Source organism: Anoplopoma fimbria, chromosome 19 (assembly GCF_027596085.1).
Source record: "Anoplopoma fimbria isolate UVic2021 breed Golden Eagle Sablefish chromosome 19, Afim_UVic_2022, whole genome shotgun sequence".
In the NCBI taxonomy this organism is placed as follows: domain Eukaryota; kingdom Metazoa; phylum Chordata; class Actinopteri; order Perciformes; family Anoplopomatidae; genus Anoplopoma; species Anoplopoma fimbria.
In genome coordinates this window covers 17,990,160-18,011,865 of record NC_072467.1, presented here as the reverse complement: position 1 = coordinate 18,011,865, position 21,706 = coordinate 17,990,160, and the positions used below count along the sequence as shown (strand labels likewise).

Genomic DNA, 21,706 nt, shown 5'->3' with positions numbered 1-21,706 from the left:
TTGACAGACAAAGCAGATATTTCAAATTATGCAGATTTAAGTTTTGAGAATTTATTAAAAATTTACATCTAAAACAGAAATTGGACCAATTATATTCACATACAAGCCTGTTTGCATAGCTAATGATCTCATGTCAAACCCACATATTCATTTTCCAGGAAAGAAGTTGAACAAATTAATATATTGAATGATAATGTAGTCAATCTATTAAGTGTAAACAACTGAACAGAGATTAGCAAGCTTTAATTATTGCACTATTGCACAATTATTGCATTTTGTAACATGCAACAAATCGAAGATTTGCAGAACCTCAAATCTTAATCAACTGTTTTATTAATAATAATAATAAATCATTGAGGTTCTGTTTAACTACATACTGCAGCTTGTACAGGTGATTGTCCATGTTCTTACATTAGAAATGATATAAGACAGCAGCTATCCTAATAATGAAGAATTATTAAAAATGATTATAGTATAAAAATGCATTTCATAGAAAAAGTATTAAACATGTTAACAGTCTAAGCATTGCTTTAATTTCTTAATCTAATAAAAAAAATACATAAAGAACAAAGAATTTTATGACCAATGTTTGGTATCTAAATGATTTGGCAGTTTTTAAACGCAAATTACACAGTGGACTATCATGTAAAGATTTGATTAATTACATTTCTTTGGACAGTAAAGTTTCCACTTATTCTTCTAATGTCATAGTTAAAGTTAAATTTGCAACTTGAGGGTGCTGCCCACTGAAGCCACCTGTTTATTCAATGCAAGGTAACAATGTCAGCCAAAAGGCAAATTAAGAAAAGCGGGGCTATATTGCCTTTGTGGAAAATGTCTTTTTGCCAGGTTGCCAAAGAAGACTAGCTTATTAAAGGTCATGAAACCGCCACCACTTACGTAATTAAATTCTGAAAAAAAAATAAACCGGGTACTGTGGACCAGATTGACTTAATTTGAATTATATTGTAATGACTGCCATATTTTTCAGTTCTGTAAAATTAAACAAAGCACATTGTTGAGGGCTCACTAATGTGACTCCAGGCTTAATCTGCTCACAAACATCCATTTGACTTATTTCTCCTTTCTCAATGAATGCCTTTGAGTCTGTAGCCATATTAATAAGAAAAGGGATATGTTATATACGCACGTTCATAAGGGAGTAAACAATGGCAACAAGCCATCCTGTTATGAATAGCACCTTTCAGTCTCATGTCTTCACTTTTTGCTGCGGTAGTGGGCTGCCACCACCAGGTAGCTGTCAGGGCTGAGGTCCTTGATGTTGGGGGACTTGCTGCTAATGGGGGACGTCTTACCCTCCACCCGGGAGACCTGGAGCATGCGGCATGGGTCGTGTTTCAGCAGATAGCTCTCAAACGTCTCCCAGCCTCCACCAACACGCACCATCACATGCTTGTTGTGCAGCATCTGCAGAGAGAAATAGTTAAAGTGTAACTTCTGACATCGCTGTGTCAAAGGAGAGCTTAAAAACGAGCTGCTGAGCCCTTCCTTCAACAGGACTAATGTCATTTCACTGATTGAGGCTCTGGTTCTCAGGCATAAGTTGAATGAACAGTTAAGCATGGCTTTGATGTCAGAGGTTGTTGATTGATGTTGGGGGGCCTCTGACTGGTTGGTGTCCCTGGAGGGAAACTCTCTCCATGTCATACCTGCCTAATACCATGTTGAGATAAAACAGAGTGATTGATTCATCTCTGTTTGAATTATGGGGTTACATAATAAAGACGATTAAGTTTTAAGCTAAATGCTAATGTCAGCCATGCTCACATTAAAAACAAACTAATGCTAAGCAGGTATAGTGTTTACCATGTTTACCATCTCTATTTACCATGCTAAAATTTGCTAACTAGCACTCAACACAGTTGTGGCTGATGGGAATGTCATTAGTTGTGCAGGTATTTGGTCTTAAACCAAATAATTGTTTTTTCTTTCTTATTTTATTTTTTACTGATAATAGTGCTAGGATTCACTATGTGGGGAACATGAATGCCTACACCAAATATAGTCGCAATCCATCAAATAGTTGTCAAAAACTTCAAAAACCAAATTGTCAACCTCCTGGTGGCAGGAGAGAAAAAGTCAGAGGATCACAAGAGTCAGTAGGATGCGTCCTCTGGGGACCACGAATGTCTTAACTAAATTGCATATGTCAATGTAATCGTTGTTGAGATATTTTAGTCTTGACCAAAATGGTGGACTGATATTGCCATCCTTACAGCCATGTTAGCATGGCTAGAAAGTATTCACACAATTGTCTATTTCATCACTGATTCAATTCAATTCAATTCAGTTTATTTTGTATAGCCCAGAATCACAAATTACAAATTTGCCTCAGAGGGCTTTACAATCTGTGCACATGCGACATCCTCTGTCCTGATGATGAGCACAAAACCTAAAAAATACCGTTTACACTCTGTTTAACCAAGAAATAACATGGAGGGTTTTTTAAACGTTCAATCTGCAACATTTGCTTAAAAATGATGCCACCTGCCACACGGTCTCAAGGTTGGGTACCATGGCAACATCGGCCATTACAATAGAGAGAAGAAGATGTAAAAGGCTCTGATATATTGAATGCTCAGACACTCGCATTCCCAAGAGGCATTTTTATGTGCACATAAAACATGTCAGCCTCACTATGGAGCCTTATCACCCCCTTACCTCATTAACACCACATTACACCTCTACTAAAACAAGCTTGTTTACAGGGTGTCCTTCCCGGATGAAATAGTACATAAACAGCCTATTATCAAGACTATTAGGATGCTATATTTGTCTTCAGAAACACAAACAGTAGGAGAACAATTCAGACAAATGCCAAACTAAATTGTTTGATAAAAAGGGTAAAGGACCTCATGAGATTGTCCCCTCAGTCTGGGCTGATATGAGGCTTTCTGCCCTCCAGGCAGCATAACATGCAACATTTATAAGCCTCTTAAAGGAATCAATCAAGAGGGCACTGGTGGGGCAGTGCCTCCAATCACCAGCTCCAGGCCTTCAGGCTTTGTGACTGTGGATTTAATGGACCTGTGTGATGCAGAGGGGTTTCAATCACGCTGCTTTGGGACGAGACCCTTGCTCGAGCCCATTCCCTCCTATGCAGCCCAGAGAAGGACAGAGGCCCGGGGCTGAGCTTGGACAGCACTTCTCACTAACACTGTAATGTTACTCTGCCCCCTTGTTGGGCCTACAACCACCTCATTTATTCCAGGGGCTGAGAAGGTCAGTCTCTCAGGCATGCACAGATAATTGTGGAGTAAACTCTTATATGGGCTGCATGCTACTGTTGTCCTCACTGCCTACAGACAGTGACTTGTGTCCTCGTGCCTTTTCAATGGAAGCAGCTGCTGCAGGGTAAAACCATCTGAGGAATTTTTTAATTAAAGCATTTTGACTATGAGAGCTGGCTGAGAGACAAAGGAATAGATGTTTCACACTCGCTGCGGTCTAATCAAACAATGAATCTCAAATACTTTAACTGTTTGGTACACATGATAACGAATCATCATAAGCATATATGGCATTATAGTTTCCTTGATTCTGACTACTCAATGCATATTTAGTGCATGTCTGTCCGTCCTGGTAGAGGGATACCTCCTCTTTTGCTATTGAAGGTCTCCTCCTTTTTTCCCCAATAAAGCTTTTTTTGTGTGTGTGTGTGTGTGTGTGTGTGTGTGTGTGTGTGTGTGTGTGTGTGTGTGTGTGTGTGTGTGTGTGTGTGTGTGTGTGTGTGTGTGTGTGTGTGTGTGTGTGGGCGATTTTTCTTATGCCTTGCCTGCACATAGAGAAAGTGGTATGCTGTACAAATTGAAGAGGCTCAAGGTTCAGCTCTATTGTCAGCATACAATGCAGGATTGCACAATGAATTGCAGTTGTAGCCCCCCTCCACAATACACACACAGAAAATATATAAACAAATATTCAAATATTTTAAATTAGAATAGAATAAAACAATAAAATAGGCTATATAATATAACTAAGTATGTAAAAAAAAAAAGCACTAAAGAATGAAATAAAAGACGTGAAACTATATTGTATTTACGAGGAAGATAAACAGCCCTTGGATACAAATTTGTGTATATGGTTTTGGTCTAAATTAATAAAATTGATTTGAATAGACATGTATTGTGGTGTTGATTAAATACTGTACAGCATACTGCATTGGACCAACACTATGAGCTTCTCACCATCTGTCCTTGGTTGCTCAGCAACACACCAAAGACTGAAGCATCAAAGCCTCAAAAAGATGTCAAATGATGATAAATATTCAGATTCCCTCATGTTATTCTAGCAGGTAATCGAGTCTTATGGTCCTCACTTATATTTAAAAAACAGCTTTGTTCATCTACACCCTACAATGACTAAGATTTTTGTTGATATTTGATATTAGTAGTTGCAGTATAATAGGCTGACAGCAGAGGACATCCAAGAGTAAACTCTCTTTTGAGCATCTCCACATCCAAAACATACCGTCAGCATGAATCACATTCTTAGAGGTGTGAATTCTGGTTGTGGGTTGCCAAGTAACCGGAATCCCAAGGGGACCAATGCTACTTCTCTAATCTATGTTAGCCTCCATTTATCCTCCTCCAGTATCCTTTATCCCTCCACTCCGGTAGAGAGAATCCAGTAACATTTCCTGGGCTGATAGATTCAGTGTGATTATAAACTGTAATTAACGGGCGATAAAGCTTAGTAAAATATTTTCCAAGCAATAACTTCAGATCATATGGAAATGTGTGGGTGTTTTATTCCCTTAATAGCCAGCGAGCCACATTATGTTTGGCTGAAGACGGACATTGTTGGAATACCATTACCAGTAAATGAGACCTCACAGCAAAGGCGGGCTCTCAAGACACAATGGTTTACTTTCATCCCAAAGCCAGTCCCTAGTATCAACATACTGCCATATGCTGAGTGCATTGAGAGGGGTTCTCACTGCAGTGTGAGACCTTATTGTTCTCCATCCAAAACTGATTAGAAAAATAATAGAACATTGATTAGCAAAAATGTGAACGTGAGTTTTTCTCTGTCATTGTGTTATGTTCTAAAATATCTATCAACCCAATAAACCATAGACATATAAACCACAAAAATAAGATTTTCAGTCCAATACCGTGTATAGATACCAACACTTGCTTGAATATTATCATCCTTATATATTTTTTACTTTACTACATTTTTCCGGCACAGAAAGCAATATTGTAGCATTTACTTAGCTTCCTTTATCCAGCACTTGCAGTTAGTTATTCATTTGCAGAATAGATTGTTTAAACTTCTGATATTGTAGCTAGCAAACAGTATATGAAGCACAAAATGAAACAGGAAGAAGTATTCATTTAAATGTTACGCGAGTAAAAGTACAGAAGGATATTAGCAAAATGTATGAAACAGATCACATGACATAGTTTTGTATGTAAAAGTACTCATTAGGCAGGCCCCTGTCTGTGCTTTATTTCTTAATGACAAATACAACATTTCATGTTGCTGCTGGTCAAAGTGAAGCTAATTTGAATTTATTGGACAGATTAATCAGCTAAATGATGCTGAATAAAAAAATATGATTCTATAAAGTGGAATGAAAAGTAAAATTTTAACCTCTGAAATGTAGTGAAGTACAAGAAGCACAAAATGGAGGTACTCAAGTCTGTATAAGTACCTCAAAATTGAGCTTAAGCAGATAGAAAACTGCTTTTAAAATACTTTTAATCTTTATTTCCCATGTGCTATTCTTATTTTTAACTATGCAAAGGATTTGGATTACTTTTTCCATCACTGTTGGCAAATGAAAACATTATCTAACACTAGATGCTGCATACATCTTCTTATTATGAAAAAACTTACCCGGATGAAAAGCATCTTCTCCCCAACACGGTATCGACCCTGTGAGTGTCTCTCTACGCAGAATTTGTTCAGACATCTGCAGGGGGGATCATCAGCGATATGTCTTACCTGTAAAACACACAAATATATTAAATATATTTACGTTCTGATACCAAAACTAGAAGCAGGGGTTAACTTCTGCTAACTTACAGCATCGTCCAACAGCTTCCCTGTACTTTTCTTGCTGGAACTGACTTTGGTAGGAGTCGGAGAAGGGGAAGGAGACGGGGAGGGAGATAATGAGGGAGATGGAGGAAGGGTCGGAGCCGGGGATACAGGTGATGGAGGTGGTGGAGGAGATTTCTCCTCTTGTTCAATCTCTTTCTCCAATTTTATAAGGCCAGGTGGCTCCACGTTGTATCTACCAAGGAAACAAAGAGTAGTGTCATTTCAATAAATGTAGAATTAAGATATAGAAGAATCTAAAGTAGCATATGGTTAATTAGTGATGTGTGAACTAAAATATACAGATTACATTAAAAGCAAGTCCATACCGTGAAGCTATTCGTCCCAACTCTAAAAGACAGAGGCACACTTCTCTTGGCTGCTTATGAAGAACTACAGGAAGAGATTAAGTTTTAGCAAATCAGTATGTAGACATTGTATGGTATATGGAAAAAGGCACTGGGTGAGAATGAGTGGCTTTGTGATGGTAAGGTGCACATACAAATGCTCATGAACTTCATGCATTCAAATGTTGCCTGATTGTCCCAAATTAGTATATTGTTCAGACTTGAGGATTCTATATTACGGTTGAGGTGTTTATTCTAACCTCACCTAATATGTGACCAGACAGTGAGACAAGATGTGAGATCCACGTGACACACCACATCATGCATCAAAAAAAAAAAATCCACTGCATGATAGCAAACCTGTTGTTGTTTCATCTACTGTTGAACTGAAAAATCCATCCAGAGAAATAACAGAAGAAAGAGAGAGAGAAAGAAAGAATGAAATCAGCTGTTTTCACAGCATTTTATTTCACAATAACGTGCCTAATTCATGTGATGGGGCAGTGTTGATAAATAACTGTGTGTGTGACTCAGCCTTCAGAAATGATTTGCATAGCTGAAATTGCTAAGCGTTGGTCGAGCAGGCATTAGACAGAAATTACAGCAATGTACGGTATTTCTGTTACCGGCAGGGTCACATACTGTACATCCAGTTGTAAGGACAATATTTCAGTCCATGCATATCTTAACTGCGAGCTAATCCACGGACATGATGCACAAAAAATCCTTGCAATAGATCAGTGAGATATAGATAACGCAGTGAGTGTGTGAATGAGGAAAAGAGCAGAATGTCCCCACTCTGGGCTGAGGGAAACATTTGCATAGCGTTGGCCTACTTTCTCTCTAACTCACACCCTTCTGTCTGTGCTCCCTTTGTTGTTACTCAGACGTTTTGTGCATGAGCACTGTATTCAATGTGCACATGTCCTCGTCGTCAGGTGGAGCTGCTCCCAGCAGACTGCTGCCCTAGTGAGTTTTGTGTGAATGTCAAAGGAGTTGAAGAGAAGCCCGGAGATGTGAGTCCTCTGAGCTTCAGGGGGGAGGAGAGAGAAGCAGTCCAACCTGCGTGAGACTCTATACCTGCACAATCACGCCATTCACAGGAGATAGAAACCGGAGTCCAATGCCCCGGGGGTGCCAGTGACAGCAAGAAAGACTGGCTGTGTTTTGTATCTGAAACCTGTTTATAGATTACCCAACATTTAGATTCTCTAGAGTTCTGATGTTTATAGCAGAAAAAGAGTACGCTCACCTAAATCCTCTGACTCAAACAGACATGTTTCTCCAACTCCAACCTTACGACACCAGGCCAGGAAGTTAGCTGTGTTGTCTCGTGCAAAAAAGGAACCGGAGGGAGCACTCTGCCGACATGGTATCCTCCGATTGGGAATACTCTGCTAGAGACAACGAGAGGTTAGTAGATGTCTTCATGTATGCTACACACAAATGAACCTGAGATGAAGAGACTTAAATCGATGAATAATGCTTTGACGCAGAAATTGAACATGAACTTCTATTCTGTGTTTGACAAAGCAAAAACAAACATCCAACCAGGGTGACTTGTCCAGCAAAACCCCCAGAGTTTCCACCAAAACATTGAGCCACACATTTTTATATCTACACTGATTTCTTCTCCATCTGCTGCTTTCGGCTCAGGATCAAGGTCCTTTTCAACAAAGATCAATACGGATGATGGCGGGTGAGAAAAACGGAGCTACTTTACCAGGCCTTCTATGATTTGGGATCAAATGACATGCTTAAAGGTTTCAGCCCCCACGCGGTCTGTTCGGGGAGATTTATGCGCCTCGCTGTGGTTTTATACAGGATATGTGCGTCTGTGCTATGAGAAAGGTGCAATGAGCTCATGCTGGAAATATGCAGGCTTTTGTGGGTATTTTTCTTTTCTTTTCCAGGCTCTCCTTTTGACTTTTTCTGGGATCCTTTCTGTTGTTGAATTACTTTGCATTCCTGGAGAAATAATGTCGACCACATTGCAGTTTCGTTTGATCCAACAATCAGAATGACATGTTGTTATTTCTATGGTGCTTCTATGCACCTTAACATATTTAATAATTGCACAGAAGGCGAAGAATTTTTAAAGACATTGTGTTTATACGAATAGGAACAAATAATAACGATAAGAAAGTACTTTTAAGTAAAAAAAATCACATCATTTTCTTTCACTAAGGAAGATGAGTATCATAAAAATGATTCATGTATCTCTACCTACATGGCTGTACATGCACACTTTAAAGGAATAGTGCTTTTTTGTTGAGAGTTAGTCGTGGAGATTATAACAATGCAGCCAGTTATCTTAGCTTATCATAAAACTGGAAAAAGGGGGAAACAGCTAGCTTTGTTCTGTTCAACAGTTTAAAAACCCCCCTATCAGCTCCTCTTAAGCTTGGGGGGTTATGCATTAAACTATTTCCAGCACAGTAACTTCCTGGAGTCTCTGCTGGTTGCCTGGCAACCAGTCCCAACCAAGAAATAGTCGCCATCAAAAAAACCCATTTAAAACGTAATTTTTACACCCTAGATTTGGACATATAAAATAAAAGTTTATAAGTGAACTTCAGAGGTGTCAGTAGGCAGATTTCGTGGAGTTTATACAGAGCCAGGCTGTTTCCATTTTTGTGCTGAATTAATCGGACTAGTTCTGGTGTAACAAAGTTAAACATGGTCTTAATCATGTATCCTTCCATTCCCTATCCGCATCTGTTCCACTGACTGTGGCTTTACATTTAATGGCCAGATATAGGAAGGGTTAGTAAATAAGCGTATTTCCAAAAAACGTTTCCTTTAAAATTTGTTAGTGGGGTAATAATTTAGACATTTAACGAGGTGGTGGTATTGAACCTGGCACATGACATTAATAAGACAAGAAAGAAATATCATCTTCAGTCATCTGCAGTTTATATTGATGTAAACACGTGGGAAGATGTGCAAGAGACAGCATCTACAAAAGGATTTATTGTTTCTCTCTGCTGGAATCATTTAGTCCCACTCCACCCACAACTTATAATGAGTTTTAAAGCAGATGGACGTTCTCTTTAAAGTGGTCAAATGTAACAGTAAACAACTACAGCTTATGACACAGTGCCATGATAAGCAAACCAACAGTTGTTTGAATCATAAACTTAAAATGACATAAGATGAAGTACATTGTGTCAGGCAAATGATGAAAGTGCATAATGTGAGCTGTAAGTAGCTTAACCATAAAACATCATAGTGCAACTTTGTTTGATTTAAGCCTGAGTTATAGTTCAGGGTAAACCACACTCTTCCTCTCTCTCTCTCTCTCTCTCTCTCTCTCTCTCTCTCTCTCTCTCTCTCTCTCTCTCTCTCTCTCTCTCTCTCTCTCTCTCTATCTTTTCAAGAACTTCTATCAGCCTCAGGAAAACTCTCAGTCTGTTGCAAACATGATCAATAGACTGTTTCAGTGGATCTTCTGCCGTCACTGACCTCAAGTATTTCCTCACATCTGTGCTGCTACACTCACACTGAGATCAGGAGACTCGCCGTCATCAGCACAGTAATGCCTCAGTGCAAACATCAACAACTCTCCCTCCAGAGCCAACACAGGAGTCTTTTGCTTAATTTCCTCTGAACAGAAACTAATCAGTGTTTCCCTCCATTAGAGATATATAATCCCACTAGCACCAGACAGAAGTACAGATACCTATAGAAACTACAGATTTAATGTATTCATGTCACAAGATAATGCTTTTGTCATATTCATGGCTGGAGACGGAGACAATTCAATTTTTATTTTGAAACTCTTAAGCCACATTTTAGGTTTGGGCACAAGTGGAAGTAGATGAACAATATCTCTGTAAGCTTAAGACATCGAACCTTCTCGCAGTAGCTCTAAAGCTGATCCAATGTCAAGATTTGCACCCCGATCGGTTTGTTTTCTTGAGCAGTGACCCAGTGAAATAGACTTGCAAGGTTCCCTTTAATCTTTTAAAATTAATTTAAGCCTCAGTCAAAGCTCCCAAGAAATGAACATTTAACGTAGTTCTGCCAATTCTCACAGGGGATGTGGGGCCCCATCAGTTAATGTGTCCTTGCCAGCCTTGTTTTTTTTTTCCTTTTTGCCCTGCTGAAGGCTGGAGACCCCCATCCCCCACTCCACCCTTTGTGCACCGCTTTCTGAAATTATGGAGCTCCTTGCAAAGTTGGAATTCAGGGTTGCTGCTGAGCCTAACAAAACCAATCAACAAGTAAGATCTATGGACAGGTTGGATATCAAATCTAATTCTAGAGGGTCTCTCTGTGTAACTCTTCAAAGGTTATGATGTTAACATTTGTTTGAGATGGGAGGAACTCTATCAGTGTAGCTTTTATTGATCTAATTGATGGAAACCTGATATCAGCTGTTTCCTGTCTCAGGAAGAGTCAATGCAACTTCAATACTGTTGTCTTTGTGCAGTTTGGTCCCAATAGCTTTTGCAGAAATAAAAGGATTTCAAGGGATAATTAATGTGGCGATGCAGAAAGCTGATAATAAATGTAATACTTAGTATGTTTGGATTCCACAGTTTTTTTTTCTAATCAAGCAGGAGGATTGTACAAATAGTTGGGACAACAGTGATTGTCAGTCAAAATGATCATATAAGTTCTCAGAATCATTTCTCTGTTGAATCATTGAACACTTTCAGGGCTTTTCACTGTAAACGTTATCATGCCACACTACTGTAATCCTCAGGTTTCTCTGTACCTTGCTGTTGCCACAGGCAGGCAGGTCTCCATTATTTTGCCTGAACTTCTCCTGCAGTGTCTCAGCCAGCTGGCACAACAGGAAGCCATTGTCTAAGCGATCCATGAAACTCTCAGCGGTGATTTCCAGACCTGACCAGGGGACACATAAAGAAAGCAGAGAACCCAGCAGTAAATTCAACACGCAAAAGCTAATTTTAAAATATATGTGCAGTATAAGGAAATACAATTTATTCTCCATCCATTCCCAGTTGAAGCTGAACCCGATGCAAGGTTATTGACTCCCAGAAACCGCCTGGTTGATTGAGCTTGGCTTGTGCTGCTGGGTCTAGGCAGCTCTGCAGAAGCCAAATGTTCACATATTACAACATGACTTGGGGGAATCTGGTGAGGGGGCGGGGGGGGATTTTCTGGTAGTACACCGTGGGGTGGCTAAGACAAGATCACATGCAAAAGGGGGCATCTGATGGTGCACATTATGCCTCATTATCCTGCACAGTTGCAGAGATAGATTGGTGATCAACATGTGGTGTCCAGTTGACTGACTTCCAGAGGACCATTCCTTCATAGTTAGATCATTGTGAAATAGGAGGTGGTGGCAGGGGGGTGTCTGTGGAAAGAAACCGGAGAGATTTTTAAAAAATCCCTTTTCTGTTTCTTATAGGAGGAGGGGTCTTGGGGGGGGTTTCGACGTTTAATGAGTTCCAAATGTTGTAATTGAGCCCAGAAAAGAAAGATTGAAATCTTGAGAAATACTCAGTGAGCTCCCGTCTTAAATGCTCAGACTCTCCCTCGATCCCTGTGAGAGGACAATATATTCCAGAAGGCTCTGAGAGAAACAGTTCAACTCAAATACTCACTCCCATACATTGCTTAGTGCATTCAACCCCCCATCACAACAGCAATATGACTCATCAGTTTAGCCAGGCATCCGCCTCCCACTCAATCAGTGGACCACCTGAAACTGTAAAGCCTGCTAATCATATCAGCACCTTCTTTCCTGGAATTTTAAGATGATGAACACACAGGACACAGTTTAAAATCAACAAACTGGTTCAACCTTTACTGCAAACTTGTGGATGCTCACGCTTCTGAAGTCTTAAGTCCTTGATCCCTCACTACAGCAGACGCAAAGTTTCTAGCTCAGCTGGTTCCAGCGCAAACACACAGACCGCCAGAGATAACAATGGAGATACTGAAGTTGTTTTAAGGAGTTCACACACAGACAGGAGTCAGTTTCAGAAACTTAACCGGCTTCCAGTTGATTTGAAAAGTTATTGTTGGAGTATTTACAGTATGCAGGATGTCCCATGGAGTACCTCCCAGACATCAGGTGAATAAGTTTTACTGTATCAAGTGCAGCTACAAATATTTCAAAAGAAATTTTGAAGAAAAAGCTTCAAATACTGAGGTTCATCAGCAGACTGCCTTACTTCTTAAAAACTTAAACTCTTTAACAAAACCTAAAATGCTGAGGCATCAAATACTAGTTAACAGACAGTAAGCCTCTAAGAAATGAAGCGAACAATTGCTGAAATTTTACATTATCACCGACTCTTATGGTGGAGGAATTGTAAGAATCTGTGTTTTTTTATGTGGAAACTGGTTGGTCACTAGTGCCTCAGTTAAACCTGCATATTGTCTTTTCCCCATTATAAACCTTACTTTATAAACTGTACTTAGACTATTATGTGCACACATGAAACCTAACTTTCTGCATACCAATTCAATTTGAGTCTCTAAATTCAAATCAGATCCTCAGAGTGCTTCGTGCATTTGTTTTGTGACTGCACTGTTGAAGAAGTACACTACAAAGGGAGATTTATTATGCAATAGAAACCTTGCACAAAGCCTCTGCTGACATTCCCTCTTCTGTTTATTCTCCACCACCGGCTGCGCATTATTCAAGAACTCTTAATGACGGCAATTATTCAATTAGGGGAAAGTTATTGGAGAGTAAATAGGGAACTGGTTCACACATTCTAGTGACTTTAAAATTGTTTGTAATGAGGTTCAGATTGATTCCAGTCCCCTGCAGAGGTGTTTGCATCAGCAGCACCGGTTCAATTAATGCTGAAGGTTAGGAAATTGAAAGCCCAGCTATTTCTAGGATAGTGTTTTGAATAAATCAGCAACAGCACTTTTGATTTGTTAGCAAAAGTATCTAGATTTGTGGGAAATTAATAACTGAGGCACAATATGGAATATAACTAAAACGTATTGAAAGACATTAATTTGCTACAATTCCTTATGAAAAATGCAGAACTATTATTAGTAGTCAGATGTGTCATGTGTTGATTATGAGTGTTTCCTACCGAGAATAGTAGTGAGCCACAGGGCCAGGTCTTCCTTCATGGGCAGCAAGCTGGCTTCATGTCGACTGGCGAGCCACTGGTGATACTGCTGCATATCAGTGAGGCCGGGGCCGCTGGGCTGTTTGGGGCTCAGGAAGCTGCACATGGTTCCCTTTTGACAGCCTGAGGAAGGACAGGAGGACAGGACACACGACGACGATGCAGACAGAGACACAATGTGAATCTTCAATGTGAGTTTGCAAAGGGAACTTCAGACATGTCTATATGTACTGTCTAGAAAATACATTGTAATAGGCTACCGTACAGCAGATCTGCAATCAATACCTCGTATGGGAAGCTGATAATGTTCTTGATTTGTTGAAACTTTGTGGATTCAACCTCATTTTCAGACTACGCTCCTTGTGTTGGTTAGAATTACTTCACCAGGTGTTAAAAATCATTGTGTCTACCGGTGCATACACATGTTGTGGTATTTACCATGTGTACGCATGTTTATAGATGAATGTGTAACATTTAAGAAAATAGTGAAAAATCCCAATTTATGTCTTATTTTGACCAACAAACAGTCTAAAATCCCCCAATATTAAGTTGACGATGTAGAACAGCTCTAACAGCTACCTAAATTGTAGCTCTTAAGAAACCAACAAGTTGTTTCAAATCTTGTGATATATTATGATAATAAAAGGAATCACCCGTGGAAATAAAGTCCTTCTAAACCTTTTTTTCTAACTCTAAATGATCATGACAGTACTCTTCAATAACAGCTGCGATCCAGGCCCTAGAGGAGGACGATCAAATGAATACCAGAGAAGAGGGATCAGAGGGCTTTTGTCCTCTCGCCCGAATCCTGGTTTGGTTTTCAGTCCACCTGATGATATGAGACAGCAAAAGTTCCTGTACACCTCTTCACTGGACAACAGACACTTTTATAGCAGCCAGACACATACAGTAGGACGTCTATTCAACAAACAGCAGCCACAAACAAAGAGCTCTTTCAGATTACAGATACACTCTATTATAGAGACTCTAAACCATCCAATCGAGACGAGACTGCAGCAGGCCTCACATCGCAGCCTGATGGAGAGACTGGATTTGGCATCGATATTCGGAGCGATATTTTAACAACGACTCACTGCCTGCAAAGTGAAGTCAATGAGTAAATGAGACATTTCTCACAGTCTGGTGCTACAGTATGCCATGCGTTCACCATCTGAGGTTTAATGTAAACATCTTTTCACATTTCAATCCAGTGCCACTCCATTAGTGGATTTGCTGATGAGGCAAGTGAGTAACAAAACAAAACAACTGGGCACCAGATGTAAGAGCTGACATGGAAAAAGAGAATGTGTGGACATCATTTTAAGAATTAAGAAGAAAGAAACAGAAGAAAATGAGAAAAGACTCTCTCAGGATTGTTTAAAAATTGGGTTAGGATTCTGACAGAGACAACTTAAGTTTTCTATTGTTACAGATAACTTAACAACATAGATGACTGATGACGATCGATACGTTTTCCTCTCCCGCTTCTGTTTCTTTGTCATCACTAAATTCTTCTTTCAGGATTTATTAAAGAAACAGAAAGTGGGTTGAGCACAATCCCCTCATTGTATTGGAATCAAGTTGTAGCAAAACTTTTGCCTCCAGCTTGGACACAAACAGGGACATCACGGTAGGCAAATAGCAACAGGCTATTTGATGCAAATTACAAGGAGAGCTCACCCAAACAAGGAAGGGAAGCTGCCACGAACAATTAGTTCATAGTCTGTGATGGCTGAAAATGTCCTCTGAATACCGAGGGAGTGTAACACAATGTGAGGAATCTGACCTTTAAAGCTTTGTAACATTTCAAGGTCCCTCTGGAGTTGGCTGTTACCAAATCACACCGCGGTGCCACGCTGGACATCAGGACCTTAATGTCCGACCAAGGACGTCTTATCTTCCTGAAGACAAGAGCTCAACGTTGCTTACACACACTAGACTCCGGAGCTCAGCACTCACACACAGGTGCTACATTCACACGTCCACTGTGGTGCAGGCTGACAGACAGAACAAGGGCACTGGGGCAACTTTGGGGCAAATATACTGTATTGGTTTTGACATATCTGGCAATGGGTAACATAGCACAGTAAAGAAAAATCCTCTTTTTTTTCTATTTTTTTTTTTTATATTCTGTATATTTTCATTACTGCCTGATGAAAACCATGTATTCAACTTACTACTGTGAGTCTTAAGCAACATAAATAATTGAAAAAAATGCATTGGAGCTCTGGGTAAACATCCGTCAATGAACATCATACTTTATTCAAAAGCTGTATGGTTCTCAACAGGATCATAAATAAACACCATACTGGAATGACTTCTCTTTTTCCCAGGAAAGTTTCCTAAAGAAACAACGAGCTGTTGTTAAACATACCTGGTTTCCTCTCACCACACTGTCGCCTGACCTCTTCCACTGCAGGCCAAGAACAGAGCCAACACCACCACTCTGACAGGCTTCATGTAGCATGTACCATCTGCTGAACTTGCTGCTTCATCTAGTGATGTTATTTTTCATAATCCGATTCAGAATCTGACAGTAGACCCAGGTTCATCTCATAGCCCAGAGATATTTTTTTCTCGGTCTGAAAAGCCTCATGACTTCAGGGAAGCCTTCATAACCTGCCTGCAGATTGCTCCAGGAGAGGCATATGGATGGAGGCATTTTGTCTGCTGAATCACATCAATTAAAAAACAAAAACAAGACTGGCTCTGTGCTCCTAACACTCACAGCCATTCATGCTTTTCTCCACTACAACAGTAAACTGATCCTGGGACTTATTTGTCTATTTAAACAAGGAGACTCAGCATGTTTCTACTACAGATAAGTACTGTGTGTGTTGTGAGTCAGTATTGCTTTCAGGTACCAGATTGTATCATCAACTGTGGTCAGTAAAGTAAGAAATCTACAGCAGAAAATATCACTTTCACTTGTGTGGTAACAATACAATAATACAGCCACAATACAATAAAATAAATACAGCACAAAGCTAGTTTATTATCATATCACACATCCCATTAAAACAGTTCTTGTCTTACTAGTGGACCACAAGATGCCATAAAGCCAGAGCTATAATCTTGCATTGATTTATTCTAGACTAAATCATTTAAAAATATAATAGGCAGCCTAGGCCTGCATTTGAAGACGCCTGTGCTGTTTTACTTTTCAGTACAAGCAAACTTCACTTCAGACAGACAACATGTCTGCATATCCGACTAATTCCTGCACCACACAGATCTTTCGTTGCTATGTCTGAATTTAGTGCAATAAAATGGTTTTGGAGTGTTGCTTAAGCCTTAAACACTGCAGCACATTTAATTTACAACTGTTATACGATTTTAAAGCTGCCCCCTCCTTTACAACTGTCACAAATAAAAGCTGCCACAACAGACATTTCACCACTCTGGAAATAGGATCAAGGGAGGACTGCATGATGAGTTATGACTGAACTCCAGCAGAGCATCAACTAATTAAAACCAATGAAATGTCTGAAAGATGCGACTGAATAAAATATGTCATTCTGTGTAATTAAATATGCTTTGAAATACTTTTGAGAGAAATCTAAAACAGCTAGAATCAACAACTTTTTCACTGTTAAGAAGTAAGACCGAACTGAGCCCCAATTAAAAAAAAAAAGAATATGAAATTTTGCAAAGGGCACACCCCCCCGGTGAGAAGAGCAAGGGGCTATTTCATGGGTAAGGTACAAACCCCAACCTTAAACAGAATATGCATAAAGACGTTCAAAAGTCTGCCATTCATTTGGTAACAGTAAAGCAGCGCAAATGTTTTGCATGAGTCTTAAAAAGCTCCTTACCTGTGCTCGCCCTGAGGGTTCAGCTCGTTGGTGCGCACCTTCCTCTCACTCGTCCTGAGAGCTGCTGGATCTCACTTTTCATGCTTTTCACCGCGGTGCACCGACCCACAGGTTTAGGCTCCAAAACACTGAACCAATGTGGACCGCTGCGCAGTTGCACAAGGATCTGACTGCACTCACTCACACACACACACACACACACACACACACACACACACACACACACACACACACACACACACACACACACACACACACACACACACACACACACACACACACACACACACACACATATACACTCTCGCTGCTGCTGCTGATGGGAGGGAAGTTTGATCCTGCTGGCAGTGCCTCCTTCTTCTCTCCGCTTTGTGCTGCCTCATTATGACATTTCTGGATTGCTTTCAGCAGGGCAGCCCGAGAATTTAAATCCTTCGATACACTTTGATTAAATGGATTTTTTTTTTTTTTTTTTAATATATGTGCCCATGTAATCTGATCCAACTGACAGACCCTGACTGTAGCAAATATGTTAGTCGTGAATACTAAATTGGAATGACACCGTTTTGTTGTTATAATAAATAAATCATCATAAAGAAGCAGACACAACCCCAAATACATACATTGGAAAGAAATGCATGAATTAGATGGGATTTGTATATGCAATACTATTTATATAATATAGAGAATGAACATGAATATGTATATTATAATTAATAACCATTAGAAACAAATGTGTGCATACTGAGTTTGGCTTACTTCTTTTCTTCTCTGTTGCTTTTATTTTGTAGGGACATTGCCAAGGTTTCGCACTCAAGCACGCATGCGCACTGCGCAGTAGCACCAGCGCCACAAACACTCCGGCGTAGGCGAGTAAAGGAAAAAATACATAAGTGAGTATTTTTATTTCTACTAAGCCTTAAAGAGTTTAGCATACTCTCTCTTTTGTGAGTAAAGCTGGATATAATATTAAACAGCATTCATAAAATAAAAAAATGTTGTTTTGAAACGTGGCACCGTTCACTTTATGTAGTTTTGTCGGCTGCAGGCAATGCTTGGCCAGCTAAACTGTGTCTTTTCCGCTCGTTGAGCGCTCATAGGCTGGACGGTGGCCGCGGAGGAGACGCATGGAGGCGGTGCTGAGAAACTTGGCGAGCACATGTGAGCTGCTGGCGGTGGCGGCGCTGAGCGGGGAGGTGCGGCGGTGGGATGAACACACTCTGCCCAGAGCCTTTCAGTGGGCCCGGTACTGCGAACACCTCTTCTCCAGGTTCCACAATAACCCCGCTATAAGGAGGATTATGGAGAAACAGCTGCAGCTCACTAATCAAAGTTTGCTGGCTGCCTTCCCTGGATACACTGAGGTCTCCTTCTCGGACCTCTCCCGGTGTCAGCACTTGTTGCTTGTTGGGCTGTTGAAAAATCCTGAGCTGCCTATCTCCATCATGAAGATACTCTTTGACACTACGAGCCCTGTAAGCACCAAGCAGAGTGAGTGCCAGGATGTAACAGGCTTCTGCAGTCACATCATTCAATGCAAATCTGCTTATAAAGTCCTGAGTCCACTCACAGACCGGTCAGCTGTTGGTGCTGATGCTGAGGTGCAGGCGGGGATACTGATGGAGAGGTTGGATGCCCTGCTGAGCCGAGGCAGTGATGCCTGCCGACCAGAGCACATTTTAGACTCCGTCCTCCAGGGATTTGAAGGAGCAGCAGGACATTTCTGTCTGGTCATCGCTGCAGCTCTGCTGACAAAGAAGAACTCACCCGCACAAAGTGCTTCACAGGACTTTCTGTTGGACTGGCTGCTGAAAGAACACAGTGTTCTGCAACGCATGTGTACTGCTCTGCCTGCTACACTTATTAAAGACCTGACCAAAGAACACCTGCAATTTAGAGATGCTTACTGTGATTTGCTGAAAAAGTGGGCCTCTGATATGGAGTACAGCATGAGTGAGGGTGAATGGGTTCAAACCACAACAAACCGAACAGTGTCCTTTAACAGACTGACTGAGCACTTCCTTGGCTTGGTTGAGAGCTGTCCCTCTCTGAGGGAGGATGTAGTAAAGGAGCTCAATGCTTTGAAAATGTCCGATGGAGACTTTGATGTCAGAGGTCTGAGTGTCTGGGGAGACCTCCTGTCAGCTTTAAGCAGGTGACTGTCAGTCTAATGATTATTTATTGCGAAGAGATGCCAAAATGTAGCCAAATGTCTAAATCTGTTTATATCTTTATGTAATGTATGACTAGGGCTGGGTAATAAAGCTCAGTACTTTTTGTTACCAAAGAAAATGTCCATAGCACTGATTATTGTCAACTGCGTCAATGACTGATATTTTTGTTGATCTCGTTCTCATCAAACAATTTCAGTCATGATTTACTTCATATCTTGATTAGGCAGAGTTCTTGCATGGCTACTTGGGTAAAGGCAACATTAACATTCAACAATTAATAACTTGTTTTTTTTATAGGGAAAAAATGGTTTAGTAAGTAAAAGTTCATTTTTAAGCAGAGGAAGGTGTCAAAAAAAGTAACATTTTGGTTTTAGAACCGAAAAACAAGTATCATAAAAGCATTAGTATCCAAAAACTATTTTCATTGCAAAATACACATAAAAGCACACAACTCCTGAATGTTGTCCAGTCGTTCACAGAGGTTACTTTTCCATTTCAATTCTTGACTTTTGATGCTGATACAACTGTAATTGCTTACAACATTCTAAAATGACTCACTTCAGTAGATTTTGAAGCCTTAACAGTTTAATCATTTTTGTAATATTCTATCCAGGCACCTTATTATGACGGAATTAATTGTTTCTCTCGATACAATTGGATATTTGTTTAAAACGCTTACAAGGTTTGGACAGATGGTAGCACCACATGCTGTCTTGTAGCAGCACGTGATCTGACTGAATTAAGTTTAAAGTAATTGTCAGGCAGTGAATAGTTTACACTTTATAATTGGTCTCTGGAGAATCAAGGTTCATTTGGCCCCATAAATCCCACCTCACTACATCAAATTATGTTATAGATGAACAGTTTAAAAGTCATTCAGCTGCTGATTTACAAAATGGGGGCTTTAAATATATTGCTGAAGGAAAGGAAAGGCATTGTGTAATCTAATTTACCCTTTTCTAACTGTACACACCTGAAATCATTTTCACTTTCTCACACACCATCTGTCAATACTGCCTCCTCAAAACAAAGCCGCACTCCTTCTGAATCTAAACATTTTGATTGGCCTAATGCCAGTCATGTGACTCGACTGCCAATTCACACATCTCCGACCTCACCCGTGTGTCGGAGCACCTCTGCAGCGAGGGATCAGTTAGTCAGATCAGGCGTCTTCAATCAAACCCTCCACAATAGCTGGTGTGTGACAGAACTGTGGCAGACAGCGGATTAGAGCACCGGCCGGCGTGCGGAGGGGAAACACCAACACGACCACGGCTCGTTTAACACGCCACAAAAAGCAATTCACGTTGAGACAGACAAGGGTCACTGAGTAAGGGGACGCATGTACACAACCAATTTATTTCCATCCAATGAAGAACATATGCGTCTGGCTGGATGGAAACCAACAATGATTGAATGGGTCTCACCTGCTCCAAGGTTATACATGTATGCAAATAAAAATAATTTAGATGTTTAGATCATGTCAGATCTGATTTTAGCAAGTTGGGTATTCCAAAGGGGAAAAAATGAAAGGACACATTTCTGGAGTTTATTCAGCAAAGATTTTTCATCCTCTACATGTTACCCAGCAGAACTTTAATTTTGAGTTTTTGGGATTGAACACAGATGACAGATTTGTTTTCATTTTTAGATTATGTTTCTCACTCTATTTCACAGCCTTACACATATCCGGCAGAGTGTCTTAGCAGCCACGGCGATGATTCAGATGTGTTAGTCTCACTCCAAATGAGAAGCCTACAATTAAATCCTATGCCTGTATCTATATTAAATGAAGACATGTTTTACCGATTATTTATATAGGTTATATGATGCCCATGTCTGACAACTGATAATAAGAAGGAGTGACCATTCATTTAAATTCTTATGTCAAATAATCTTTAGCTTTCGTTGACAGGGAGCTGCGATATTTGAATATAAAATAACCGTTTTCACTTTCATAGTATTAAAACCCTTCTAAAATAAAGCAGCTATTTACCAACCAGTGTTTTTGTCTCATGAATGTGATTAAATTGCCCTCTGCTCTTAACCTGCAAGGTGAAATTGCGGGTTGTCTTATTGTATCACTTCAAACAGCAGGAGGTCGTCACAGACCCATAATTACTACACCAGCCCACTTTAAATGTGTGAGGTTTGCCTCCAGACGTCTATTAAGTCTGTTCAAGTAGTCACTGATCTCTTCAACAATGAAAATAGTATTTGTGGGA

At 40.2% G+C, this 21,706-nt stretch overlaps 2 protein-coding genes across 5 annotated transcripts; one reads left to right on the top strand and one right to left on the bottom strand.

Moving 5' to 3' along the window:
• Window positions 1–979: 979 nt before the first annotated feature.
• LOC129108567 (growth arrest-specific protein 2) lies at window positions 980–17,461 on the bottom strand. Of its 2 annotated transcripts, none has more exons than XM_054620430.1 (8): window positions 17,308–17,461; window positions 13,454–13,615; window positions 11,140–11,270; window positions 7,669–7,813; window positions 6,399–6,462; window positions 6,055–6,265; window positions 5,866–5,973; window positions 980–1,428 (listed from the first exon to the last, which is right to left on the bottom strand). In XM_054620430.1, exons 2-8 carry the CDS (start codon window positions 13,596–13,598, stop codon window positions 1,219–1,221), a joined length of 1,014 nt encoding a protein of 337 aa, XP_054476405.1. In that variant the 5' UTR covers window positions 13,599–13,615; window positions 17,308–17,461; the 3' UTR covers window positions 980–1,218. The 2 variants fall into 2 exon arrangements, with proteins under 2 accessions (XP_054476405.1, XP_054476406.1); XM_054620431.1 differs by having other exon boundaries at window positions 7,669–7,810.
• A 662-nt stretch (window positions 17,462–18,123) lies between these two features.
• Window positions 18,124–19,612, top strand: fancf (FA complementation group F). 3 transcript variants are annotated; one of them, XM_054620427.1, is made up of 2 exons: window positions 18,124–18,200; window positions 18,408–19,611. In XM_054620427.1, exon 2 carries the CDS (start codon window positions 18,435–18,437, stop codon window positions 19,464–19,466), a length of 1,032 nt encoding a protein of 343 aa, XP_054476402.1. In that variant the 5' UTR covers window positions 18,124–18,200; window positions 18,408–18,434; the 3' UTR covers window positions 19,467–19,611. The 3 variants fall into 3 exon arrangements, with proteins under 3 accessions (XP_054476402.1, XP_054476404.1, XP_054476403.1); XM_054620429.1 differs by having other exon boundaries at window positions 18,125–18,200; window positions 18,399–19,612; XM_054620428.1 differs by having other exon boundaries at window positions 18,143–18,200; window positions 18,356–19,612.
• Window positions 19,613–21,706: the final 2,094 nt, after the last annotated feature.

What these genes read in the sequence shown, in the direction of transcription:
- fancf (XM_054620429.1), top strand. Translation starts at nt 18,435, where the DNA reads ATGGAGGCGGTGCTGAGAAACTTGGCGAGCACATGTGAGCTGCTGGCG.
- LOC129108567 (XM_054620430.1), bottom strand. Translation starts at nt 13,598, where the DNA reads ATGTGCAGCTTCCTGAGCCCCAAACAGCCCAGCGGCCCCGGCCTCACT. An exon ending in CTGCCTGTGGCAACAGCAAG is followed by an intron (nt 7,814 to 11,139) that starts GTACAGAGAAAC and finishes CGTTGTCTCTAG; the next exon opens with CAGAGTATTCCCAATCGGAG. An exon ending in TTGGGACGAATAGCTTCACG is followed by an intron (nt 6,266 to 6,398) that starts GTATGGACTTGC and finishes TTTCCTTGGTAG; the next exon opens with ATACAACGTGGAGCCACCTG.